The 27,215-nt window shown below is 59.7% G+C and overlaps 1 protein-coding gene across 1 annotated transcript in view; it reads left to right on the top strand.

Annotated features, from left to right (window-relative positions):
- The first annotated feature begins 1,145 nt into the window (after positions 1 to 1,145).
- Positions 1,146 to 27,215, top strand: part of CSPG4 (chondroitin sulfate proteoglycan 4) — a 35,338-nt gene continuing 9,268 nt past the window's right edge. Inside the window, exons 1-5 of the mRNA XM_032342374.1 lie at positions 1,146 to 1,371; positions 18,992 to 19,155; positions 20,612 to 24,151; positions 25,468 to 25,950; positions 26,317 to 26,493. Of these exons, the coding sequence (XP_032198265.1) occupies positions 1,284 to 1,371; positions 18,992 to 19,155; positions 20,612 to 24,151; positions 25,468 to 25,950; positions 26,317 to 26,493 (4,452 nt within the window). The 5' untranslated portion in view covers positions 1,146 to 1,283. The remainder of the gene's footprint in view (positions 1,372 to 18,991; positions 19,156 to 20,611; positions 24,152 to 25,467; positions 25,951 to 26,316; positions 26,494 to 27,215) is intronic.

Below are 27,215 nucleotides of genomic sequence, written 5' to 3' on the forward strand. Positions count from 1 at the left end.
AAAGGGAGAAACAGATTCCACGCTGAGCGGGGAGCTGGATGCAGGACTCAACCCCAGACTCTGGGATCATGACCTGAGCCCAAGGCAGACGCTTAACAGACTGAAACACCCAGGTTTTCAGAAAGAGGGATTCTGATGAAAGAAGGGAGGGAAAAGCACGGTGGGGGTGCTCTTCCACCCACTTGCTGGGCAGAGAAGCTGAGGCCGGCAATGCCGATGCTGGGGCTAGGCACAGGGCGGGCAGTGCCTCTACATGCTGGAAGTTCTGTGGTAGTATCGCTTTTTCTCCTCCTGTTTGGGGCAAGGCTGAAGTTGTTGCCTCAGAGGGAGTCAAGAGGAGCAGGATCCAGCCTGAAGCTGTCAGGTAGAATCTAATGCACGGCCAGATTTCCAGGAAGCAGCTCTAGGAATTTGGAACACCCAGATTCAGGAGTTAGGAGACTTGGAGTCTTAGTCCCAAAGGGCCAGGGACCTACACTCCACCTGGGGCCTGGTAAGAACGGCTTCTGGCTCTTGAGCCAACGTTCTCCTCCATAAAATGTAAAATGGGGTTGGGGGAGGGGGAGGGAGGGAGTGGTTCTTACCCACTTTGTGGGGTTATTTTGAGGCAAATGATACTGCCTTGTGGGAGACTCTGGAACATCTCTCTTTCGTAGACTACGAAATGGAGGCTGTGTGGGGCAGAGAAGGCCAAGATCACAATGCCAGGGGACACAGAGCAGAACCTCAGACTGGTGCCTCTCTGTCCAAATGGAGTCCCAAGGAGACCTTAAAGGAAAGCAGCCCAAAAGCAGTTTGTGTGTTGGTAGGCGCCTGTCCTCCTAGGCCTGGAGCACACACACACACACACACCCCAATCCTTGCAAGGGCAGGAGAAAAAGAAGTGGGGCTAACCCAGCTCAGACCCAGAGGAGGTCTCCTGGAGCCCTTGGGTCAGACCTCCAGGGGTCTTGGCTCCTCTGGGACTTTGTTCCTGATCTGCAGGGCAGGGGCTGGATCCAGCGGAGCTGTAAGGGTCTTCTCACCCTGGAACAGGGAGGAGCAGCCCAGCACGGGCCCTTTAAGAAAGTTGGGGGTGAGGGGGGCCAACGGGGGAGCCCCGTCCTGAAACCGGAGCGCGCGCTGGCGCCTGCCCCGCCCCCAGAGTTAAGTAAGGCGGTGGCAGCGGGTTGCTCCAGAGCCCCAGCCCGAGTCGGCTGAGCCAACCCTCCAAGCTTCTCTCCGCTAGCGCCTTTCTTCTAGCGTCCCAGCTCCTGGCAAATCCTGCCGCACAGCCCGCCGCGATGCGCTCAGGCCAGCAGCCTGCGCCTCTGGCCCCTGCCCTGGCCCTGACTTTGACCTTGGCTGTGTTAGCCAGACTGTCATCCGCAGGTGAGTAAGGGGTCTGAGACCACCGGCCTGGCTGGAGCTGTGGAGGGCTCCTGGGGCAGAAAAAAGGGACAGGAGGGCCCTGAAGTCAGCCCCGGACTGGGAGGGAAGGGGGCTGTTCTTCTGCTCCTCCAGGCTGGGATCTCTGGGAGTTCCACTCTGGGGCCGAAGCAGGCTCCCCAGTGACAGCTCTCCATCTTGGGGCTTCCGTGGGCTCTGGCTATCTGTGGTTGGCCCCACTAGGACTGTCTAGGGTGTGGCTTCACGCACGGTTGTCCGCTAAACCTAGCAGGGCCACGCAATGCTGTCTGGGCTCCCTGAGCCCACAGGCTTTTGGTGACTGCCCTGGTGCCCAGAGGACACTCTGTGACAGCAAGAAGCCAGTACCCCAGCCTCAGCTGCCAGGGCCAGGAACGGGGTGTGCTACAAGGCGAGAAATGGGGAGGGAGCCGCCCTGCCCCACCCTGTATGGGGCCCCACGTGTACCTACAGCCTGCAGCCTCCTCTGGCTTCCTCCAACGGCTCTGGCCCCCTTCCTTGTCCCCAGGTAAATCTGTACGGCCTCCTCACCACCACCTTCCTCCTGCCTTCGTCTCTAGCTCCTGCTAGACCACCCATGCCTCAGCATCCCTTCAGATGTCCCACACTCCCACAGGGGCCTGTCCCTCAGACAGCCCCTGGGTAACCCCTGCCACACTTTCCTGTCCTGGCATTGGTGACTGACCCCAGCAGAGACTGAGTGACGGTTCACCTTCTGAGGGGCACCAGGATGTGTCTCCTCTCTGTCACGCGCCAGAAATCCCGCCGTGACGGCATTCTTCCTTGAGTCAAGGCATGGTCTAGTTATGCCATAAGAACCGTGGCCTCAGGGCCCATCTGTCATCACTACCCATGTATGAATCAGTACTTCAGCCTACATCTTTCGGGACCATTCCCAAGAGCAACTCTCAGCAGAGGAAGAGCCTGATTCTCCCCTCCCAAGGGCCCAGGCCACACCCTCCTCCCCATCAGATGGGGAAGCCAGCTCTAACGGACAGCATCACGAGGTACCCAGAGGGAAATGAGTCAGGGGAGGACCCCCCACTGGGGTGAGTCAGAGTTGGGTCCCCAGGCTCTCCGCTCCCATTCCCAGGGACCCCCTCCTTCAGAGCCTCAGGGCCTGGGTGATGGGTTGGGCCTCCGGAGAGATGGGAAGGGGCCATCTGGGGTGACTGGAGTGGGCTGCTTACCCAGTCTGTGGCCTCCAGCCAAGAAATTCCAGCACCCCCATCCCCTTGGGCTTCAACTGAGAGCCATTCTTAAATACCTTCTCTGCATCAACAACGTACAAGCATTGTGCTGGGCAATGAGGAGGGCACGGAAATGGATGGGCTGAACTTGAACTCATGCAGGAGGCAGAAAAGCAAATTAAAACTCAAACAGCAATTCCCGTCACGTCTGCAAAATCCAGATGAAGAGTATGGTGAAGAGAAACTGCCAGGCAGGCTGGGGCAGGCCAGAGGTGATCCTGGAGCCAAGCTTTGGAGGATGGAGAGGGGTCAGTACTCTAGGCAGGAGCTCAGCCTGAGCAAAGGCACTGAGGTGGATGTGAGAAGAGCATGTTGAGACAGGAAAGGCAGCAGCCTGGTTAGAAGGCTTATTTTGAGCACCAGCCAGGAAGAGCCATTGGGCTGGGGCACAGAATCCTTAAATGGCAGAATATAGCCCACAGCCTATGCCCTGTTGGCACCGGGGAGCCAACGAAGATTTTTAAGGCAGGAAAGTAGTATGGCAGCAGTGGTGTTTTATGTTAAGCCAATCTCTGCCTTTAGGAAGAATTTGGAGATGGGAAGGGGACAGAGAGCGGGAATCTTCTCCCCCTCCCAGGCAGAGTTCCCCTCCAACAGTCCATCTCTGTCACAACACCTGCCGGGCTCAGCACCCTCTCCCGGTTTCTGCATAGGGTCAGCCCCTACCTGAGGAGGGCACCATTCCCATCCCTCCTAGACACCCCGAGCCGCAAAGGCCCTAGAGGTCTCAGGTACCAGAGTGAGGCACGTTAGGATGCTTTCCCTGCGTTCATCAACATTCCAGAACGTCTAGATCATGAGGCCTGGGAGTCAAACACCCTTGGAGACTGCCTGGGCCAAGCTTCTAGTAGTACAGACTGGGAACCTGAGACCCCAGGGATGAAGCGAAGTGCTCTAGGTCCCACAGAGAGTCCCAGCAACCCAGGAAGCCTTGCTTTGGGGGAGCGCCCCGCCTGTGTGGGAGCTTGGGCTAAGGGCCACTCTGCCAGGGTGGCATCCAGCTTCTTCTGAGCCCTATGGGAGGCGTTCGGCAGAGGGACGAGCAGTGGGGGAGACCGGTTTGAGCTGATGTGGACTTGGCATTCCCGCCAGGGGAACGGCATGAGTACAGCTGAGAGCTCAGAGTGGGCACAGAGCCTGCAGGAGCAGTGGCTCCCACGCCTCTGACCTGGCCAGACAGAAGGTGAGGGGTTGAAGTAGGACTTCGGGTAGGGCAGGAGTACCCCACTGGGAGGGCTCCACATTTCCCAGGTGAGGACTCCGACCTGATGAGGAGTCCCGCAGAACAGGACCCTGGAGCCATGGACTCAAGGAATTGAGTCGGGTAGATTCTTCTGCCTCTGGGGATCCTCTGGGGAGCAATGGTGCTGGAGATGTGTGTGTTTGTGCGGGTGCGCACTGCCCCGGGGCCTCTGGGGCAGGGCAGAGGCCAGGCCCTTGGCCTGGCCCACCCAGGCTCTGGAAAAGTTGTTCAAGAACCAAGTATAATTGAGCCAGCCCCCATCCGACGTCCGCCTGCCCTCTGTGGCAAGACAAGAGTCTCTCAGTGCTGTCCGCCCAGGGGTCTGTGGTGGGGGCTGCCAGGTGGGCTAGGCGGCTGGTGGGGACAGCCGAGGGGAGCGGGCTGTGCAGGGAGCTTTCAGAGGAAGTGTATAGGCTGCTTCTGGGAACTGGGCGTGCTGCCCAGGAGGGGGCAGGCAGGGGAGGGGGAGTTGGAAATAGGCCTGACTACACACTCACTAGAACACTCACATGTGGGTGTGCACACAAGTATGAGAGCTCCGAACACGATCACAGTGGCCGTGCTCACAGACCTGGGCTGGGTGGGGCCCGGGGTGAGGAGGCGAGGGCCAGAGCGGGCCAGGGGCTGCTGAGCTGGGCTGGGCTGTGGCTCCTTTTCAGCACCAGGACCAACTGAACAGGGGGGCCTTTGGACTTGAGCCTGCTACCTTCCTGGTCCCTCTGCCCTTTTATAACCTCTCCCCCAACTCCGGACCCCACCCAACTCCCCCATAGTCTCCAACTTTCCTCCTTGCCCTGACATATGCCTGGGTCCATAGAACTTTCTAGAGTTAAGACTCTTTCTCCAGGTGCAAGCTTCAGGTGGGATTCAAAAGTACCCTGTCATCATTCTTTTTTTTTTTTTTTTTTTTTTTTTAGATTTTATTCATTTTATTTGACAGAGATCACAAGTAGGCAGAGAGAAGGAAGCAGGCTCCCCGCTGAGCAGAGAGCCTGTTGAGGGGCTCCATCCCAGGACCCTAAGATTATGACCCGAGCCGAAGGCAGCGGCTTAACCCACTGAGCCACCCAGGCGCCCCTACGCTGTTATCATTCTTACTGAAAGTAGATGAGTGCTGGGGACACATGGAGTTTTTTATGAACAGTTTTGTACTTGGTTTCTCTCTGGGGTAAAGGTGCCTGGCTCTCTCGCTTCTCAGAAGGGCGCATTATTCCAAACAGCGGGAGGGTAGAGCTATGTTTAATTGGACCCTCACCTCCAGAGAAATCCTGGGCAGGAGCAGCTACCCTGTTGTACACAGCTTCACATCACCCCCGCAAGCCAGGGACTGTGCCCATTCTAGAGATGAGGAAACTTTTTTTTTAAAGATTTTATTTATTTATTTGACAAACAGAGATCGCAAGTAGGCAGAGAGGCAGGCAGAGAGAGGGGGAAGCAGGCTCCCTGCTAAGCAGAGAGCCCTATGCCAGGGCTCGATCCCAGGACCCTGGGATCATGACCTGAGCTGAAGGCAGAGGTTTTAACCCATTGAGCCACCCAGGCACCCCAGCTGAGGCTCAAGAAATGCAGGGACTGGCCTCGGGACACACAGGCCGCAGTGTTGTCACTCCCCTCAACAGCAGCCCACATGGGGCCTGTGGCAGTCACTCACCAGTGGGCCCAGGCCTCCGCAGCAGGGGAGAGGGACAGGTCTTCAGGGGTGAGACAGCTCCCCGAGGACCTTAGAACTCTGCTCCTGTGCCCCACACCTCACCTCTCCAGCCCCTCCCTCCTTTGTCAAGGAAAAAACAAATCCTCTTCAAGAAAGTCCCCCATGCCCTTCAACAGCTGGGGTAGCAAATGAAGCCACATTCGTCCCAGACGGAGGGCAGTGGTACTCAGGGCTGCCATGGAGGTGGCCTGGGGGCAGAGCTCTGAACAGTGCCCGTCCTGTTGACCATCCCTTCCTCCCACTCAGCTCTTGCCCACACCCGGCCACACCTGGCCCTCAGAACAGCCCTGGTGCCCAAGCCAGGCCTCCAGCCACGGCTTGCGCCTTCCCACGTCAGTGTGTGTCTCCTGTGGCTTCACTGTTGTGGTGGGTAGTGGAGTTGCCTCCCCTCCCAGACCTTACTGCAGAGGCTTCCCATGGTTCATAGGGAAATGGGCCCAGGGAGGGGCAGCTACTCTCAGTGTCCTACACCAAGTCCTTAGCAGAGTGCAGGCGAAGCCTCCTGGCTCTCTGTCCGTGTATCTGGCTTAGGTGTTGGCCTTGCCCACGGGACGAACCATTCCCTGCAGGCAGACCTCCCTTCTGCTTTCCTCGGAGGTCTCCACTGGCTTGCTCCATATAGAACTGAACCCACAGAGGGGCGCAGTGACTGTTTGCCCACTATGCCTGGGATGCCCCAAGGCTTTTCATCCAGAGGGGACTGAGTGTGGCAGCGGGAAGGGGGGTGGAGGGGGAGGCCAGCCCCGCCCCCAGCCACACAGAGCAGCTTCAGGAGCAGGTTTACATAGATCTGGGTTTTGTGTATGATACAGTTTTCATAACGTGTTCTGTGGCTTGAAAAAAAAGAAAAGAAAAGAAAAAAAGACGGGAAAGCCAAGCAGTTGCTTTGAGTTGAAACATGCTGAGAGCAGGGAAGACTCAGGTCAGATACAAGGAAGAACATCTTGGTTTTCAAAGAATCCAAATCTAGACTGATTCGAAGGGCCCCTGAAAGGCGTCCTTTCCCAGGGGGAGCAAAGTCCGGGGGCCTGAGGGCGGGGAGCAGCACATAATCCCAGCTTCCTCCCGGGCAAGCCTGGGGACCTGGCCCTGCTGCCCCAGCATCCCACTCCTGCCACTTCTAGAATGAAACGGGACATTCCTAAGCATCCAGAAGACACCATGATTCTGCTGGGCCCTCTCCCCCACTCTGATCTATCAGCCTCTACACTAAAGGTGATCCTGGGTCCCAAAGGATGACCGATGAGCTCGGCCACCGTAGGATAACCATATCCCTGGTGCCCTTCCACCTCTCTTCAAGCTGTTCCCTGCCACTGGTCTTTTCTCATCCTCCAAGGCCCAGCTCCTGTTCCTCCACCCTGTGGGTCTTTCCCAACCCTTGACTGCTGAGGTCCACAGCCTGGTCTTCCCCCTTTCTGGGGCCCTGCCCTCCTTGTCTGTGGGGCCAACAGCCTTTCTGCCCCCTGCTCCAGGACCCCCACCAGTACGAGGCCCAGGAGGTACGCATACACATGTGTGTGCACACGTGCACACACAGCCACGAGTGCCCCACACTTCAGCCAGTGGTCCTGGGAAAAGCCCCCAACTCAGGATTCACAGCCTCCAGCTCCATGTTCGAAGCAGGACCTCTGGCCAGGCCAGCCTCCTCTCTGGGGAGAAGGAGGAGGCTGGAGAGAGGAGACCAACTTCCTTTCCCACCTAAGAGCAGCCCTCCCCCACCCACATTTCAGGACGGGCCAGCTATAAATACCAGTGGGCCCAGGATGCTCATTCCCACGACTCCAGCCCCTCCCTGCCTCTACCCTGTGCACAGCAGCTGGGGCCGGTCCCCGTCTCCTGCAGCTGGAGGCTGGCCAGGCAGGCTACAGGCCCAGAAACACACACACACACACACACTTCCCACCATGGTCAGGGAAGAAACAAATCACCCTTTTTGGGTGCCTTGGAGCAGCTAAGAGCAAGCCCCCTCCCGCTCCTCAGACTCGGGCCCCACCTCTCCCTCCTCTGAGTCCTCAGCTCCGGGAACTTCTGCAGGGCTGGGGGAAGTGGGAGGGCTGGGAGGTCAGGCACACGGCGGTAAGGAACAGGGCATTAGGGAGCCCAGGATTTCATTCCAGCCCTACCCCTCGATGAGTGACCTTTCTGAACCTCAGTCTTCTCTCTAAAATGGGTCTAAATGATTCTGACCTCTAGTGCACATTGAGGATCAAAGCCCTTTGCCAGAGTAAAGGCTCAGCTAGGGGCTTGCTGCCTTTCTGTTGTTCCCATTGTCTTCTGGACTGGGGCAGGCCCAGCAATAAGGGGAATCTTTGAGAAAGGTGCCAAGGTGGGGGACTGGATGAGGCGGTCCTGTGAGCCAATCTGTGTGGGACTCAGAGACAGGGGAAGGTGGGTCCCCAAGGGAGTGAGCAGCCAGTGGCTTCCTGCCAGCCCAGGACCCTTCAGTAGAGGGGAGGGGTCCTGCATAGGACCGCCTCACCCCGCTGAGTCCCATACACCTCTCCCACGATGAGAAGTGGGACAGCCCTCCCCAGCCTCACCCCAAAGCCTAATGGCCCCTTTGACACAGACCCTTGGTCCTGGGTACAACACAACCAGTCCGTGTTCAAAGAACCACCAAATGAAACTCAGAGCCTGTCGGGTGCGGACAAAGAGAATGAGCAGGCAGCGGTAACTTTGGTAGGATAGGGCACCTGGACACTCATCTTCGCCCTGCCCACTGCCCACACGTGGGGCCCCTATGGAGGAGTGGTTGGAGATGACCGCCAGCGCTCCCATGGGGTCTGTTAAGGAGTGGTGACTCCTTAGGCAGGAGGACCTGTGTCACACGGAGCAGAATGCAGATGAAGGGAGCCAAGCGCCCTCTCTGCTCTGAGCAGCTCGGACCCATTGGGGATGTTGTTGATGCCCGAGTCCGTGTGTGTGAGATCAGAGCTGGTGCGGGATAGGCCACGTGAGTCCTGGAAACAGGCCGCGGAGCGGGTTGAGCAGCCGGGCCATGCCCCCTGGAGGGGCACTCTAGCTGAGAGGCTGGGTGGGGTCTGGGCCCCCATCTTCTGCCTTCACCCTCTAGAATTAACTCTTCTCAGCAGAGCACTGGGCAGAGCTCGGCCCGCTCCCCGGATGGGCACTAATAGCATCCAGGCGCCTGCCCCCGGCTAAGGCGCCCTCTCTCGGCATCTGGTGCCCAGCTGAGGCCCCGGTGAATTCTTCCAGAACTCTTCCAGGACCAGATACCCAGATGAGAGCCCATCCCTCCAAATGTTGACAGCCCTGAGGCAGGAGAGGTGGGGACCCGGAGTCAGCCTTGCTACCACAGCCCTTGGGATACCTGGCCCTGCTGTGTGGCCTCAGGCAGACTCTACCTTTCTGGGCATCTGGGTAGGATAGTCAGTCCCCAAGGTCAGCTGTAAAAGCCCCCTGACAACAGGACACTGGGCTCTGCCTCTGTGCACAGAGAGCCAGCTGCCTGTGTGGGGCCAAACAGTGAACTGGGCTGGGCCTGCAAGGGGGCGAAGGGGCAGCCCAGCCTGCCCGAGCTCCCTGGCACCTAGAATCCACTTTCCCTAGTGGGCATGAAGCCCCAGGGCTCTCCCAGGATGGGAGTAGCGGCCCTGCTCCGCCCCCGGTTCCCATTTTCCACCCCCTTGCTCTAGCCCCACCCAGCCAAAAATAAACCCGGACCACCCCATCTTGTACCAGCCGGACCCACCCAGGCCCTCCAGAGCCAATTGAGTCACCGCTCCAAGCAGCTCCTTTTTTTAACTGTCTGAGTCACCGGCTGTGGCGAGGGCTCCGTGACACGAGCCCCAGGCTACAGCCAGGCCACAGCCTCCAACGGCACAACCCAAGGAGGGGTCCGGATGGAGGCTGGCAGCAGGTGTGAGCCCAGACCACAGCCTCCGCCTGCAACACCTCCAGGCCAGGGACACCCGCCCCAGAGCCCAGACCTGTCTCCAACACCCCTGCTACCACCTCACCTCATCCGCCCAGGACAGTTTTTCAGGGATCTTGGTGACAAAGATCATCTAGGTGAGCCCAGCCCCCATAGCACTTCTTTGCCTCAGAACAGGTCTGGGCCTCCCACTCTGGGGTAGAGGGTCTCCAAGGCCCTGGGCCCTGCAGGGATGGGAGTGGGCCAGGCCACAGAGATACCTAATTCCTGCCCCTCCTCGCCGGCTCCAGCTCAGACTCTGGGCCCTCTGCCCTGAATGCCATGAAGACTTTCTATGGCACAGAGGTCTCCCCCTCAGATCTCTCTGGGCTTCCTCTATCCCCAGCCCTCACAGGGCCAACCAAGCTCTGGTCTCTCTTCCCTCATCCCTCCGTCTCTTCCCCGTGGCTGTCTCTCTGTCTGGCCACCCCATGTCTCTGACCCTGCTCTGTCCCCTTTCCTTCACACAGTCCCCGTGGCAACCCACAGTGCAGCCTCTACATCCGGCTCCACACACACACAGGGCCTTCCCGGGCCTTCCTGGGCCTTCCCAGCACACACAGCACACCCTCACCTCCACCCATTCCCATAAGGGGCTCTGGGCCCCAGGGACCCATCCTGAGGGAAATTTTCCATCCCCTCACCCAAGTCCCCTCCTTCCCTGGCCCCTGAAGCACAGGCTACATCCTGTCATCCTGTCATCCTTTGGTAGGGGATGTCAAGATCCCACAGGCACTTCCTTGGAGGCTGAGGCGGGGTGGGCAGGGGGCCTGGGAATGACCCCACCCCCGGCCCTGCCTGAGCAGGAGCCTGCACAGCCTCAGCCCCAGCCATCTCCTGTCTGTGGCCATGGCCTCCAGCTATAAATAGGGGCTCTGGTTCTATTTTCTTTAAAAACAAGCACCAGACTCTATCACCATGGGCCCAGAAAAGCACTCCCTGGCTGGAGCAGTCCCCCACCGCATCCCAGTCATGGTTCTCCTCCCCCTCCCCCCACCTGCTGAGGGCAGGCTTCCAGATTGGCTCCTGCCGCTGGCTCAGCTGGAGAACACAGCCACCCCTCTCGACCTCCCTGCTTTCCATCTCCCTTCCCCAAGTGGCGCCAGTCTTATTCCTGAGACACCACTGTTGACAGAGAGAGGTAACAGGAGCTCAACTCCCCAAGCCACAGCTCAGGATCTTTGCACCCCGAATGCAGAGAAGGAACTGTGGGGTGGGCTGTGGGGAAGGCCGGGAGAAGGCTTCCTTCCTGAAGGAGCAGGAGGGAATTCTGCCCGCCCCGAAAGGAAAGTAGAGCTGGCCTGAGCAAAGTCTGGGAGCGGGGACCTGTCAGGTGCGGACGGAAAACAGCACAAGGTCTAATAATGAGGCTGACACGTGCATGGGGTGTTCCCGGGAGGTGAACAAGAAAGCCTGGCAGGGCTGCGACAGGGTGACCCAGCACCTTCAGTGCCACACCAGGGTTGGGGCTGGATTGTGGGGCAATGGGGAGTCATCAAAGGCTCTCAGACAGGGCGGGGGGTGACAAGGCGACTTCGAGTTTGGGTTAAGAATGGTTGCTATTAGCAAAACAAGGCAGGAAATTTATTAAGCCTAGCAGGGACTGGTGACCATCTGCCCAGTGGGATGGCACAGAGGAGCAGGGGGGGGAGATGAACTGGAAAGAGAATTTAGGGACAGGATGGCTGGAACATGGGGAGGAAAGAGGGAGAATGTCCAAAATGACTTTCAGATTTCTACCCGGCCATGGGTAGGCGGTGAGGCCTTCTCTGGAAGGCAAGCAGGTTTGGGGAGAGATGACACCAAGTCTGGCTTGAGATGGGTGGGCTAGGGTTTGGAGGTCCATCTGGGTGTTTCTGGGGCAGATGTCTTGGGAGACATTGGCAGGCAGGCCCAGAGCCCCGGAGCCTTGGTGTGGAGACAGAAATGTGGGTGCCATGAGGAAGAGCCTGTGTCTGAGGCCAGGCGAGAGAAGAGGTTGGCCTGGAGAGAGCACAGTGATGGGACACACGCCTGGCCTGTGGGGAGTGGTAGGCAGGAACCTATTCCCAGAGGAGTTGGGCCCGTCCATGGGGAGAGGTCTCAGGGTAGGGATCTCTGGGGGATCTGGGTAGCACAGAGCCCCCTAGCAAGGACTCTGGGGTTTCTCAGTCTACCCTGCCAGGCCACGCACTCCTGCAGGCATCCCAATCATGCTGGAAGCTTGCTACTCAGCCTGTCTATGGCCAGCCCATAGAAAATCCCTCCCAGGGGCCAAGGGCCACCTCCATTTGATCCCTGTATTCCCTTACTGATGTTTCTGCTGTGGGCCCACATGTTCGGGTCTCCTGGATGGCAGGAGTCCTGCACAGGGGGTATGGGCCCTCTGTCCTGTCCACAGCGGCATGTGGCTGGGGGGGGGGGGGGGGTGGTGGACACTGTCCCAAGCCCCTGCTTCCCTCAGTCTCCTGGATAGGCGACTGCCATCTGTGAGATTATCCCACCTCTCTCCCCTGTATTTCAGTTGGAGGAACTAAGGCAGGGTTAGCGTGGCTTCTCCAAGGCGCACAGACTCCTGAGCGCAGGCTGGGCCAGACTGTCCAGGCCTGCGTCCAGATCAACAGTCATTGCTTCCGCCAATCCCCCACCCCAGCTGACACACTCACTGTCTCCAAGCCCAGGCTGCCAGGCTGGGGGAAGCCCCAGGACACCTCCCCAAAGGCCCTGCCTTTAGCGGTTTCTCATCCCAGAGCTGAAGGGGAGCTCGGGGACGAGCAACAGGCTTCCGCCTGCGTCCTGCCTCTGGCTTCAGCCCCAGAGAGGGGGTGGCCCCACAGCGTCCCCAGGGGAAGCTCCTCACCCAGGCCCCCTGCCCCACCACCCTCTTCCCTGGTCTCCAAGTCCCCAGTGGGCACGACCAGCATTTATCACTGGCCATTCTTAGCCAGGCCTGAAGAAGGTCCCTCCCTGATCCAGCCAGCCCCAGAACCAGGCCCGTCCAGCCACACCAGGAGAGGCCGGCTGCCAAACCAGCCCCAGAAAGCAGATGCTTTCCCCTCCCTTCCTCTCTCCCCTCCCCCCTGCCCCCCAGGGAGCCCCTGAGGACAGGAAGGGAAAAAGTGTGTCTCCTGGGCAGCTGGCCAGCTCTCACACCCTCCTCCTGTTGGAGCCCGGCACATGCCCCACTTCCACTCGCACACGCAACAACAACCCCCCCACGGCTTCTGTGGGCACACGGCCCTCCCTGATACCACACCAGCTGGCTCAGAGCCGCAGCCCAGGGGCTCCGATCCAGCCCTGCTCTGCTCCTCTCCCGGCCTCAATGCCAGAAGCATCCTCTTTGAGCCTCCTTACCTCACCTGTAACAGGGGAGCTTTGTCCCAGAGACCCTGGTGGGGGGCAGGGGCTGCTCAGCAGCCCAGCAGCTGGGTGAGAAGGGTCTCTCGCTCCCTTCCCTGCCAGATCCCCTGCCTCTCAGCCTGGGCCCACTAAGCTTTCCCTACCTGCCTGGGGCCAGGAAAGCCAGGGAGACGGGATGTGGAGAAGGGCCTGGAAATCCACCCATCTCCCTGCACAAGAAGGAAAATTATAAGGCAAGGAAAAGCCTCTCAGTATTGCTCCACACGCAGCAGCCCCACCCCTCTGCGCCTCAGGCCTGGGGAGCAGCCCGCCTTGCACAAAGACTCCGTTGAGGCCCAGCTTCCTCCCCGCCCCTGCCCTGCAGCCTGGGTGGACTCTGAGCCACTTCTGGAGCAAACCTCTCATTTTCCCTCCTGCTTCCTCTGTACGGCACGGGGCCTTCAAGGTTGGGTCACATGGCCCAGGGTACCAGTCCTTTTAGGTAATCCCCTTTTAGAGGAGGTCCCGAAATTGGAAATGTCGCCCAATATGTGCCCCTCGGCTTGGGTGGCCTCCAAGCTCTGGGTTAGAGGACCCGTAGCCGAGGCCAGTGGCCAGGGTCAGGATTCAGCCAATAGCTAAGGAAACTTATACCGGCCTGGCCTCCTTGGTCTCACAAGATCCAGAAAGGCAACCGAACTCCCGAGTGTCCTGAGAGTGAATCTTAGGGCTCAAGAGATCCTGGAGTGAAAAGAGATTGGGGCCCACCTTGACTCCAGCAGGGGGTCTCCCCAGTGCTGAGACGACAGGCAGGCGAGGCCGGCAGCCTGAAAGCTGGTAAGGAAAAAGCACATCCCTTGGAGGCACGAGGGGAGGGCATCTGGCCTGGGCTCTGGAGGGCCTGGGTGACCTTGGGGAGGGGGCAGGACACCTGCCTTTACACAGGGCCACACACTTAGGCACCCACAAGAGAGTCAGAGAGCCCTTCATCCTGGCCTTGGCCGTCCTAGAGCCCTCCCCCAGGGCCCCCTTCAGACTTCCCAGGAGACGGGCTCTCCCAGCCTCACCCCTGCCTGCCTAGGATGTGGATTTGGAACAGGGTCCGCACCCTGGGTGCCCAACCCCAAGAAGCTACAGTGGAGAGGGCTGGCTTCCCCTGAGAGCAGGAGTCCTTCCCCTCCCTGGCTGGCTGGCCATGCCCCCTCCTCGCCCTCCTCACTCCTGCTCACAGCAGCAGGCTTGCCGCCAACATCCAGCCTCCTGGGTCTCCCTTGGGTTCTCCTTCTTCATCTCCTTCGTCAGGCTTCTGTCTGCCCCTGAGCCCAGTTTTTGCAGAGGAGGGGGGTGGTCTTCATTTCTCATTCCAGGTTTTAACACCTTTCTCAAGCTTTCTGTCTCCCCGAGGTGGTTCTTCTTTTCCATGGCTGCATTACCATACTTGTGAATGAATGAATGAATGAATGAATGAACATGAATGAACGACTATGGATTCCCCCTTCTCCCACCTCCCGCTCCATCTCAGTACCACTGGGTACACCTCCCCAGCATCCATGTGTCCAGGTCTCCCCCCGCCCCCCTTTGCCCCTGGGCCCTGGGCGTGCCCCCTGGCCATCCTGCCCAGCCGCTCTGACTCCCAAACTCCCTCCCTTATAAAGTCAGGCGGCAGCAGACACCCAGGAATGCTGCTTCTCGTGACGCACGCTGACTGGGGGGCCGCCTGGCTGCCCCAGGGCAACCAGGAATGTGGCGGGAGCAGGGCCCACGGGGAAGGACTGCCGGGGAGCAGGGTGGGCTGGGGGTGCCTGTGTGGGAGGGGGCTCATTCAGGAGGCTGGGCCAAGAACTGCAGACTTTCTGTTTCTGTGTCAAACTGCTTCTCCTCTGGGGCCTCAGCTTGTCTGTCTAGAAACCCTACTGAATGCTAAAGCTGCAGAGAACTTTGATATTGTGGAACCCATCACCCAAGGATCTGGGGGCCAGGGCTGCGGAGGCCAGGGGCCCCACACCTAGCTCTCTAGACCATCCTGGGGTAAGAGTGGTGCTCCCAATGACAGCCAGGATGGGGCAGGGGCAAGAGGGGAGCCAAAGGTAAAGAAAGACAGGGAGAGGCAGAGATAAGGCTCCGAGGTGGCCAAGTGGCGAAGACAGAGACAAAGGAGATAAGGGACAGACACTTGGATAGAGACGGTGTGGCTAACACCAGGCATTGTGAGGACTCAGAAGGATCAGGGTCTGCAGCCACCCCGACCCCCAGTGACTCGCAAAGGGACCCACACTAGAGACCCTGCCCCTGGTCAGCCCGGGAGAGCACGGTGGGAGCCTGATGTGTGGAGGTACTCCCCACAGGGAGACCCGTTGTTCCAAGCCACTGACAGGTAAGAGTAGAGCATCATGGGGGAAGTAAGTCTCACGCTTGGGGTCCCCCAGGGCAGGCTTCTGGTCCCCATTCACACACACATTAAGAGTGCCCCGGGAGACAGGAGATGCTGGCACAACCTAGAGCCTGCCAGAGGGTGGTTTGCAGGGGACACTGGCCTAAGTGGAGGGGAAGGACATAGGCTCTTTCTGGGCCCCCAACCTCGACTCAGGAAGAGGAACGGAGCCGCTCTGCCTTGGCCCAGACAGGACGCCCTGTCCGTGGTCAGGAAGGGCGGGAAGCTGTGGGAGGCTCCACCTTCAGCAAACCTCTGGGACGGACGGGCGCCGGGCAGGAGGGGTGGGTGCCCTCCGGGAACACACAGCCCCTTTCAGGGAGCCAGGCCCGGCCAAGTCATGGCGGGCGGCACCGAGGGGCAGGACAGGCCTGGGCACAATTGCAGTTCTGTCCCGGCGGCTCCCAGCCCACACGCGCACACATGCACAAACACACAGCCTTATGCAAACCCAAAACACACCCCCGAGCAGCCACCCACACGCTTGAACACACACGCAAATAGGCTTCTACGTAGTCCTACACACCCACCCATGAACCGTCTTTCAGGTAGAGAAACCCAGACACACGGCATTCTTGGGGCCCCTCCCATTCCACCCAGACCCCTCAAGGCCCCTGCCCCCCCACGCTGAACTTGGCACCAGCCAGACAGCCCACACCATTACCCATTAACCCTCTGCCTACCCCTATCTGAGAGCAGACTCCCAGACCAGAAAGGGACCTTCGGGACTAATCCCCAGAGACAGAGGGAGGAGGGACTGGGAAGGAGCACCCATTTTACAAAGTGGTGACCGGAGGCCAGACTGGGCCCCTTCTGGCCCAAAGGGCAGCCCGCAGATCTGCTACAGGCCTGAACTGGTGTTTGGATGAATCATGGGTGTTCTTGACCCAGAAGAGTCAAGGGCAAGTCTCCAAGCAGTGATGTTGCCTTCTCTCCTCCCCCCACTGCCCTAGGACCCCAGTCAGGCCACTGAGGCTAGCTTGGTTCCTGCTTCTTTTCCCTCTCCTCCTCTGTCTTCAGTGTCCCGGTCTGTAGGTCCCTGCTGCCACCCTCTTACCGGGCCTTGCTGCCCTTTGAAACTGCCCAGGCCCCTCCCTCCCTCCTCTCCACCACCCTCACCTCTTCCAGGAAGCCTTCTGGAACTGACTCCTAACTCACTCCTTTATGCTGCACTGTTTCCCCATTGGCAGCCTCTCCCACTGGGTCCTTGCAACTGCGGCCCATCAGAGACGGTAAGGGACCACAGAAGGAGACCAGGAGGTGGGGGGAATGGCGCTGTCAGAGTTTCCAAAACCCTGGCCAGCAAGGCCTCCGAGGCCTCCATTGGGATGAGGGGGCTGCCCGAGCCAGGAGCTCCCAGCAGCACAAGGCAGCTTGTGTGAGCGCTTCCCTGCCCAGCCCCACAGGAAACAGCAGGGCCCAGCCCCTCAATAGGCTCATTCAGACCCCAGCTCTCTGGAAAGTACCTCTACTTCCTGCCACCCTCCCACTCCAGCCTGAAGAACCAGGCTATGCAGGCTGCCCCTCTCCTCTTCTGAGATGCGGCTGGAGGCAGGTGGTTCAGTGGGCAGAGCCTGCCATCCCCATCCCTTCCCGGGGGCTTCACACCCTGAACCCACCTTCCCCACACCCACTTTTGATGAAAGGGAGTGTGAATGGGTGTGTGAGCTCACTCCCCCCACCACCAGAGGGGGAGGGCCCCCTTCCCATGCATGCTAAACAGGCAAATGTTGAGCAACAGGCTTTCTGGGGGAGAGGGAATGCTGATCTATAGCCTTTGCCTCTTCTGTGGTATAAATACTGCCCACAACATCACCTGGCTGGCAAAATTCCTGCAAATTTAACAATCAGCTCTTGCCAACTGCCCATAGTGATAACTGCAGCCAGGGGGGCAGCCACGGGCCCCCACGTTCTGTGTGGGGGTGGGAGGCTGCCCTCAGTTCTGTGTGCTGCCTTTTTTTCTTAAGAATCAATGCCCTTGGGGCCCCTGGGGGGCTCCTTCCTTGGGCATCTGCCTTAAGCTCAGGTTGTGATCTCAGGATCCTGGGGTTGATCCCCCCATGGGGGCTCCCTGCTCAGTAGGGAGTCTGCTTCTCCCTCTCCCTCTCCTCCCTGCTCGTTCTCTCTCTCTCTAATAAATAAATAAATAAAATCTTCTTTTAAAAAAAGAGAAGAATCAATGTCCTTGCACAGGAGGAGCCCCCGCCCATGAGTTCTCACCGCGAGGGGCTGCCCCTCACCCACACCAAGGTCAGCTGACTCTGCTGGGCCATACCCACCCAGAGGGTCTTGTAGCTCGCACTTGATTCCTCTAGCCCCTCAGACAAGGTACTGGTATTGCCGGCAAGCACTGGCAAGAGGGATAACCGGAGAGATTTCAGCTCAGCCCAAGAGGAAGAGCATTATCTTTCTTGGACATCCTGCCAGACCCTTCCAGTGGCTGAAGCCACCTTGTCAGGTCAGGAACCAACACATATTGTGGCTGGTGCCAGATTATCCCTTTACTCAGTCACACGGGGCTTAAGGGAAGCCCCACAGAGGTGAATAGCTTTTTTAAACCGTTCTGCTCCCCACCCCCTTCCCTAGCGCTGGACCTCTGGGGGGCAGAGTCAAAGTTGTATTTGGCCCTAATCTCTGCAAAAAGAAAAAAACAGAAATTGTTGCAGCTGGTTGGAGGTCAAGGGAGGTTAATTTGGGGAAACTAACTGGAGGCGGTGGCGGCTTTAAAAGTTGAAGTATCCCAGTGAGGGACCAAAGGGGCCCCCTACAGCACCCACCAGCCTTGGGAAACCACAGATACAACCTGCTCAGGCCATGTGGACCTGGGCGCTCTGTCCTGCTCAGCAAACCTTCAGCCTCCCAAGGCCCTATCTTTAGCCATAGACCCAGGCTCAGAGAGGTCAGCTGTAGTCATCAGTGGCTCACTAGCTGAGGTGGAAACAATAGGGCCGGATCTGACTGCTCACCAGGGACTATCATCAGGTCTGCAGCAGGAAGCAATATAGGGCCATGCAGGAAGTTTTGGCCCATTTGGGGTCCAGCACTGCACATGGTCTCCATCTGGCCTCAGAGTCTTTGCTCCTTGGTGGACTCAGGCCGACAAGCTACTACCCCCATGCCTGAAGACATCTGAGAGTGTGGCCCAAGAGAGAAGCGGGGATGGGTGGGCAGCCTGTCTGAGCAACATGGTGGGAGGACATGGCATGGAAAGTGTTGCCCAAGAACCAAAGCACAGGGCATTTAGGAGAAGGAATTTGAGCAGGGACCAGTGTGGGGTAGGGATGGTTCCCCTGGAAGTCCATTTCCAGAGTCTACAACCATCAGGCCCGGTGACCCCGTCAAGGATGGTTTTCCTTTAGGCTCGAGGACTAGACCCAGGATGGAGAATCCTTTAAGGCCCAGGAGAAGAGAGTCAGAGCTGGCAGAGGTCCCCGGCCCCAGGAACCTCTGAGGAGGAAACCTGAGTTGCTTGGAATGGGTCTGGGCTCCTTTGGAGCCAAGGTCTGGGCTGGACACAAGGAGAGGCTGTGTCTTTCGGCCCCAGGACCAAGCAGGTGATGGGCCACACAAAACCACAAAGCCGCACCAGCCTGGACTACCTCCCCACAACCTACTCATCCTTTGCAGCCCCCACCCCTTCCAGGCAAGAGTCTGCAATTTGACCCCAGCTCTCTCTCTCACTCTCTCTCTCACGCAGCCTCCTTCTTCGGTGAGAACCACCTGGAGGTGCCCACGGCCACAGCTCTGACTGATGTAGACCTCTGGCTACAATTCTCCACTTTTCAGCCCGAAGCCCTGCTTCTCCTGGCAGCAGGCCAGGCTGACCACCTCCTCCTGCAGCTCCACTCCGGATACCTAGAGGTCAGTGCTGTCTCCCTGCTGGCCTCCTGCTCTAGCCCCAGATGGACCCCAGCCAGCTGGGTGGCCTTGTATGATTCACCTTAGCCGCAGGGTCTCTAGGTCCCCAGTGTGAGGTGAACAACAGCATTGCCATAAGTGTGACTCCCTCGTGAACTGGCTGTGCCTGCAGCCCTTCACCCACTCTTCCCACCGCAACCCCTGGCTGGCCATTTCCCTCACTGCGCGCCTGCAGTCCGGGCCAGCTGGCGGTCTCTGGTCTCTCGCCGCCAGACCCTGGCTCACCACAAGCCCTTGGCCTGGCCCTGCCCCACCCCGGCCTCCTGTAGTCCTGCCCCGTCCCCATCTCAGCATGTCCCCTGGCACTCCCCTGGGCTGGGTGCCTTCTCCTGGGACTGGCAACTCTAGGAAGTCTCCTGCCTAGCACCAGTCACCCAGCTGTTGAGTTGTCTGTCCATGATGGACACACCCTATACTGCAAAGCTTCTCCCTTTTCCCATTTCGTCCAGTCACCACCAGCTTTATTAGAAAGGAGTCTTCTGGCTCTCTCTCTCGAGGCTCCCCCTTGACCATGAAGAGTTTGAGAACTTGAGATCTTAGTCCAAATTTGGGAAAGCCCTCTGCTTCCACACTCCAGAGGGGAGAGGACTAGGACTGGTCTTCAGTTCATCTGCTGCTGCCATTGCTTCCCACTGCCACAAGGTGTCACTGTTGAGCGAAGGCTGGGTACAGCGCCGGGGCTGGTGCTTTCCCTCTCTGCCAAGTACAGGGGTGCCTCAGCCCTGTGGAGGGGCTCCGTACTCGGACTCCCAAGGCCACAGTTCTTAGTGCTCGGCTCTTCCAGTTTCCACACTCTGCCACCACCCACTCTACCATCCGGTCATGAGAACACCACACTAGATCCAGTTCCGGTGCCAATGACATCGAGACACATCTGTGTTCTCCTCTCCCCAAGGATCCCTCACCCTGGATCCAGGAGCTTTGCTTTATGTAACCTTCAACACAGAGAGCACCTGGAATTGGGCTCCCCGTCCCTGAGCAGTGAGCCTGGCTGCCCCAGGGGTCCCAGGGTGTTCTGGGGATTCTAAGGTGCCCGTTATTCCAGGGGCGAATCTTCTGGGTACTAAAGTGATTTTCTGGCGGCTCACCCAACCTAGGAAGGTTGGGGAGAGTGAAAAAATGCAGACTGAATCTCTAGAAAAGCATCTTGCTATATGGCAGTTCTCTGGTTCCCAGCAGGGACCCCAGAGCCCATCTAGACGTGGCTCAGAGATCGCTTCGGTGAGAGTCTGGAGGATGAGTAAGGGGCGTGGCAGGAAGGAGACGGGTGGCCTGAGAATCCCCTGTCCCAGCACCTCCAGTCTGGGGACTCCGCTGTGGCAGGCCCACTGTGTTCTTACAGTAGAAGCAGATGCCCTCAGGATGTGGCCCCCACTCCCATTCCTCCATCTTTCCCCAGGTCACACTCGCCCTGGGCCAGGAGAAGCTAAGGCTGCAGACGCCAGCTGGGACCCTGCTGAGCGACTCTGCCGTCCACACTGTGCAGCTGACCGTTTCAGACAGCGAGGCCTTGCTGTCCGTCGATGGGTTCCTGAACGCCTCAGCCCCCATCCTGGGAGCTCCCCTGGAGGTCCCCTATGGGATCTTCCTGGGGGGCCCCGGGAGCCTTAGCCTGTCCTACCTGAGGGGGGCTAGCCAGCCTCTGAGGGGTTGCCTCCACGCTGCCACCCTCAATGGCCGCAACCTGCTCCGACCACTGACCCCGGGCGTGCATGAGGGCTGTGCTGAAGAGTTTTCTGCAGATGACAGCGTGGCCCTCGGCTTCTCTGGACCCCACTCCCTGGCTGCCTTCCCGGCCTGGAGCACTCGGGAGGAAGGCACCCTGGAGTTTATCCTCACCACTCGGAGCCAGCAGGCGCCCCTGGCCTTCCAGGCAGGGGGTCAGCATGGGGACTTCCTCTACGTGGACATCTTTGAGGGCCACCTGCGGGCTGTGGTGGAGAAGGGCCAGGGCACGGTACTGCTTCACAACAGCGTGCCCGTGGCCGACGGGCAACCCCATGAGGTCAGCGTCCATGTGGACGCTCACCAGCTGGAGATTTCCGTGGACCAGTACCCCACACGGACTTCCAACCGCGGGGTCCTCAGCTATCTGGACCCACGCGGCAATCTCCTCCTGGGGGGGCTGGACGCTGAGGCCTCTCGCCATCTCCAGGAACACCGCCTGGGGCTGGCCCCAGGGACCGTCAACGCCTCCCTGCTGGGCTGCGTGGAGGACCTCAGCATCAATGGCCGGAGGCAGGGGCTCCGGGATGCCTTGCTGACGCGCAGCATGACAGCCGGCTGCAGGCTGGAGGAAGACGAGTACGAGGAGGACGCCTATGGCCTGTACGAAGCTTTCTCCACACTGGCACCTGAGGCTTGGCCCGCCGTGGAGCTGCCTGAGCCCTGCGTCCCTGAGCCAGGGCTGCCGCCTGTCTTTGCCAATTTCACCCAGCTGCTGACCATCAGCCCACTGGTGGTGGCCGAGGGGGGTGCGGCCTGGCTCGAGTGGCGGCATGTGCAGCCCATGCTGGACCTGAGCGAGGCCGAGCTGCGCAAATCCCAGGTGCTATTCAGTGTGAGCCGCGGGGCACGCCACGGCGAGCTCGAGCTGGACATCCCCGGGGCCCAGGCACGGAAAATGTTCACCCTCCTGGACGTGGTGAACCGCAAGGTCCGCTACATCCACGATGGCTCCGAGGACACCTCCGACCAGCTGATGCTGGAGGTGTCCGTGACCGCCAGGGTGCCCGTGCCCACCTGCCTTCGGAGGGGCCAAACCTACATCCTGCCCATCCAGATAAATCCTGTCAATGACCCACCCCGTATCATCTTCCCACATGGCAGCCTCATGGTGATCCTGGAGCACACACAGAAGCCACTGGGGCCCGAAGTTTTCCAGGCTTACGACCCAGACTCTGCCTGCGAGGGCCTCACCTTCCAGCTCCTTGGCACCCCCACCGGCCTCCCCGTGGAGCGCCGAGACCAGCCTGGGGAGCCAGCAACGGAGTTCTCCTGCCGGGAGCTGGAGGCCGGCAGCCTCGTCTATGTCCACCGAAGTGGCCCCGCCCAGGACCTGACGTTCCGGGTCAGTGACGGGCTGCAGGCCAGCCCCCCCGCCACCCTGAAGGTGGTGGCAGTCCGGCCAACGGTTCAGATACGCCACAACACAGGGCTGCGCCTGGCCCAGGGTTCCGCAGCCCCTATCTCTTCCACCAACCTGTCAGTGGAAACCAACGCCGTGGGGCAGGATGTGAGCGTCCTATTCCGAGTCACAGAGGCCCTGCAGTTTGGGGAGCTGCAGAAGCAGGGGGCAGGTGGGGCCGAGGGGGCCGAGTGGAGGGCCACACAGGCCTTCCACCAGCGGGATGTGGAGCACGGCCGCGTGAGATACCTGAGCACTGACCCGCAGCATCACACCGAGGACACCGTGGAGAACCTGGCCCTGGAGGTGCAGGTGGGCCAGGAGACCCTGAGCAATCTGTCTTTCCCAGTGACAATCCAGAGAGCCACGGTGTGGCTGCTGCGGCTGGAGCCCCTGCGCACTCAGAACACCCAGCAGGAGGTGCTTACCACGGCCCACCTGGAGGCCACCCTGGAGGAGGAGGCAGGCCCCAGCCCCACCACCTTCTACTATGAGGTGGTCCAGGCCCCCAGGAAGGGCAACCTGCGGCTACAGGGCACACGGCTCTCAGAAGGGCAGAGCTTCACCCAGGATGACCTGCAGGCTGGCCGGGTGACCTATGGGGCCACGGCACGCACCTCAGAGACAGTTGAAGACACCTTCCGCTTCCGTGTCACAGCTCCACCGCACTTCTCCCCACTCTACACCTTCCCCGTCCACATTGGCGGTGACCCAGATGCTCCCGTCCTGACCAACATCCTCCTCTCGGTGCCGGAGGGCGGCGAGGGCATTCTCTCCGCTGACCACCTCTTCGTCAAGAGTCTCAACAGTGCCAGCTACCTCTACGAGGTCATGGAGCGGCCCCGCCATGGAAGGCTGGTTTGGAGGGGGGCACAGGACGAGGCCACCATGGTGACGTCCTTCACCAATGAGGACCTGCTGCAGGGCCGGCTGGTTTACCAGCATGACAACTCCGAGACCACAGAAGACGACATTCCCTTCGTGGCAATGCGCCAGGGTGACGGCAGCGGTGGCATGGCCTGGGAGGAGGTGCGGGGCGTCTTCCGCATGGCCATCCAGCCCATAAATGACCACGCTCCCGTGCAGACCATCAGCCGTATCTTCCATGTGGCCCGGGGTGGCCAGCGGCTACTGACAACAGATGACGTGGCCTTCAGTGACGCCGACTCCGGCTTTGCAGACACTCAGCTGGTGCTGACTCGCAAGGACCTTCTCTTTGGCAGCATCGTGGCTGTGGATGAGCCCACACGGCCCATCTACCGCTTCACCCAGGAGGACCTCAGGAAGAAGCGGGTCCTGTTTGTGCACTCGGGGGCTGACCGCGGCTGGATCCAGCTGCAGGTGTCTGACGGGCGGCACCAGGCCACTGCGCTGCTCGAAGTGCAGGCCTCAGAGCCCTACCTCCGCGTGGCCAATGTCTCCAGCCTCGTGGTCCCTCAAGGAGGCCAGGGCACCATCGACTCTGCCGTGCTCCAGCTGGACACCAACCTCGACATCCGCAGTGGGGATGAGGTCCGCTACCATGTCACAGACGGCCCACACTGGGGACACCTGCTCCGGGCCGGCCAGCCCGCCACGGCCTTCTCCCAGCAGGACCTGCTGGATGGGGCCCTTCTCTACAGCCACAACGGCAGCCTCAGCCCTCGAGACACCCTGACCTTCTCCGTGGAGGCAGGGCCAGTGCACACAGATGCCACCTTGCAAGTGACCATTGCTCTAGACGGGCCACTGGCCCCACTGCGTCTGATCCAGCACAAAAAGATCTACGTCTTCCAGGGGGAGGCAGCTGAGATCAGAAAGGATCAGCTGGAGGTAAAGGACCGGTTTAGGGGGCCCTTCTGGCAAACCTTCATGCCCGGTGTGCTTGGATGTTCAGGGACACGCCTGTGTCCCTGGGGCTGGGTGTCTGTCTGTGCTTTGGGTATGTACCTGTACATGTGCCCAGGGGCGTGCCTCAGAGATTCTGGGCGAGCGTGTGTGTCTGCCTGTGAGCTGTGTGTGCCTCCATGTGTTGAGTGCACACACGGACGTGCTGCGCTAACCACACAGATTCCTGGGCCCCACCCAGACCGTGGCATCTCTGAGGTGGAGCCCGAGAACCTGCATTCTAATAAGTTCCCGGGGGGGATCTTCATGGGTACAGACTTTGAGGACTGGAGGCCTTGAAGACAAACCTATTTGATCTCCAGGCTCCCGTGTCCTCAGCTCTCTTCCCCAGACCCCACCCCAGGCCTCAGGACCTGGACGGAGCTGCTGACCATCCAGGAACCTCTCAGGGCAACCACAGGCCTTCCAGCAGGCCTACTGACCCACTGTGTGACCTCAGGCCTGGTCCTTGCCCTCTCTGCCACACTGCCGATTTCTGAGCCCTCTGTAGCTCCAGCTGTCTGGATTCCGGCGCAGACTGTGACTAAAGATGTCTGGCATCAGAAAGGCTTTGCCCTGAAGGAGGCAGCATTTGAGACAGGCTTTGAAGGCCCTGGGGTTTCAGTAGCAGGGGACAAGGGGACAGTAGTCTGGGTAGAGAGAACAGAATTCTGGAATGCAGGCAGTATTCCAGGCAAAGGCACAGGACCAGGAATGTGAGTTGGGGGTTGGCGTGTGGTCTTTTGTAGCTGGACCATCAGGCGAGGGAGCACGCAGTGGCCCTTGGGTGGGACCTGGGTCTTCAACGCTCCGCGAAGCCTGTGAAAAGGATGGCGCGCCCTCTGGTGGTGGAGAGAAGCGATAGCGGGGCAGGGGCTCCATCCGTGTATGTGTGTGCATGTGTGTTACCAGGGTGTGTTACGTGTAAGATGTACCTGTGTGTCTGTGTCCACATGTCAGGGTGTGGTGATATTGTACATCTGTGTCACTACTCTGGGGGCGTGTGATTGTATACATCTCTTAGGGAGTGCGTGTCTCCGAGGCTGTGTGAGCATGGGACTGGGTGGGGGGGAGGCATTGTGAAAGGGTGCAGTCCCCCCTGCCCCAACCAGCTACATGTCTGGGTGTCGTGTGTGTGAACCTGAGTGTGTGTCTGTGTGTTAAGGAAGCAGCAGTCGGGGGCTCACAGGGGCATGGAGACTGAGCCTGTTCTGGCCACCTAGGGACCACAATAGCCTCCCCCCTGACCCTCTGTCCACCAGGCAGCCCAGGAGGCAGTGGCACCCGCAGACATCGTGTTCTCAGTGAAGACCCCACCGCAGGCCGGCTACCTGGTGATGCTGTCCCCCAGCGCCTCAGCGGCCGGGTCGCCCAGCTTGGACCCAGTGCAGAGCTTTTCACAGGAGGCGGTAGACGCCGGCAGGGTCCTGTACCTGCACTCCCACCCAGAGGCTTGGAGCGACGCCTTCTCCCTGGATGTGTCCTCAGGCCTGGGTGCACCCCTGGAGGGTGTCCACGTGGAGCTGGAGGTGCTGCCTGCTGCCATCCCACTGGAGACGCACAACTTCAGCGTTCCTGAGGGCGGCACCCGCACCCTGGGCCCTCCGCTGGTCCGCGTGCTGGGGCCTTACTTCCCCGCACTGCCTGGCCTCGAGCTGCAGGTGCTAGAGCCACCCCGGCATGGGGCCCTGCGCAGAGAGGACGGTCCTCAGGAGGGGAACCTCAGTGCCTTCTCCTGGAAAGAGGTACAGCTGTCGGGGAGGCCCTGGGCACGCAGCCTGGCCCTGCAGGCAGAGCAGGGGAAGCTGCAGGCACTCCCCGTCTGGGCACCAAGAGGCAGGGAGTCCCATGTACGGACCCCTCTGTGAGAGATACCTGACGTCAGTCCTCCCTCTCTGGCCATATGGAAGTGCCTGTCCTCTTTCCTTTACTCCTTCCATCCTTCTCTCTGGGAGGAATGGCTGTCCCCATTGCCACCTGCAGGAGCTGAAGCTCTGAGGAGCCAGTCTCCCCCGACACCTGAAGGCAGGGCAAGAAGGGTGCTGGGCTCGAGACTCTCACAGCTCCCAGGCTGGCTGGCACCTGACCATCCGCTATGGGCCTGCCTGCAGGTGGAACAACAGCTGATCCGTTATGTGCACGACGGGAGTGAGACGCTGACAGACAGCTTCATCCTGGTGGCCAATGCCTCAGAGGTGGACCGCCAGAGCCATCCTGCAGCCTTCACCATCACCATCCTGCCCGTCAACGACCAGCCCCCCATCCTCACCACCAACACAGGCCTGAAGGTGAGAGTAGCCTGGGATCCCCTCCCACCTCCCTTCCCAAAGAGAGGCCCAGCACGTAGCACCCCCTCACTGAGCCTCAGCTTCCTTCTCTGAAATGGGGACCATGCCCCATGCCTCAGTAGGTTGTTGGGAAAAGAGAAGGAGTCATCGCACTGAAAACAGAACACAGGTATAAGCCTTCGTTATTGAACACTTTTAAGTGCTGTAAGCAGCCTTGGGAATGGCCATCCTTGGCCCTGATCTCCCTGGACTCACCCTCAGCAGGAGGCTTTTTTCTAAGGCTCAGGACCAGAACTCCCGAAGAACATTCTTTCTAGCCCTTAAGGGTGGACTCCCGGGTCAGAGGGGTTAAGCTCCTCCCTTCCGCCCACGGCCGGTGAAGGCCACAACTTGGCTTCTTGAGCTCCTGCCCCTTACATCCCGGCAGAACCGTGGTGCTCTCACTCAGCAGAGGTCAGAGCTGAGGCGCAGGCAGGTCACAACATCTCTCCATGGTCACAGAAGCAGTTATTGGTGGAATGAAAGGGCATGGCTTGGCCAAGATCACCCAAGATAGTGGATGGCCTTGATGCCAGTTTCTAGGGTCAACAGGAGTCATGGAAGGACAGAAGAGAGCTGACTTGGGATGTCTGTGATGTGAGACACAGGACACCTTTGATGGTAGAGGATGTACCCATGGGGAGCGGTCCAGCGGTGGGGAGGCCTGCAGAGCAGTGGGGGTA

This window comes from Mustela erminea, chromosome 5 (assembly GCF_009829155.1).
Source record: "Mustela erminea isolate mMusErm1 chromosome 5, mMusErm1.Pri, whole genome shotgun sequence".
NCBI lineage: Eukaryota > Metazoa > Chordata > Mammalia > Carnivora > Mustelidae > Mustela > Mustela erminea.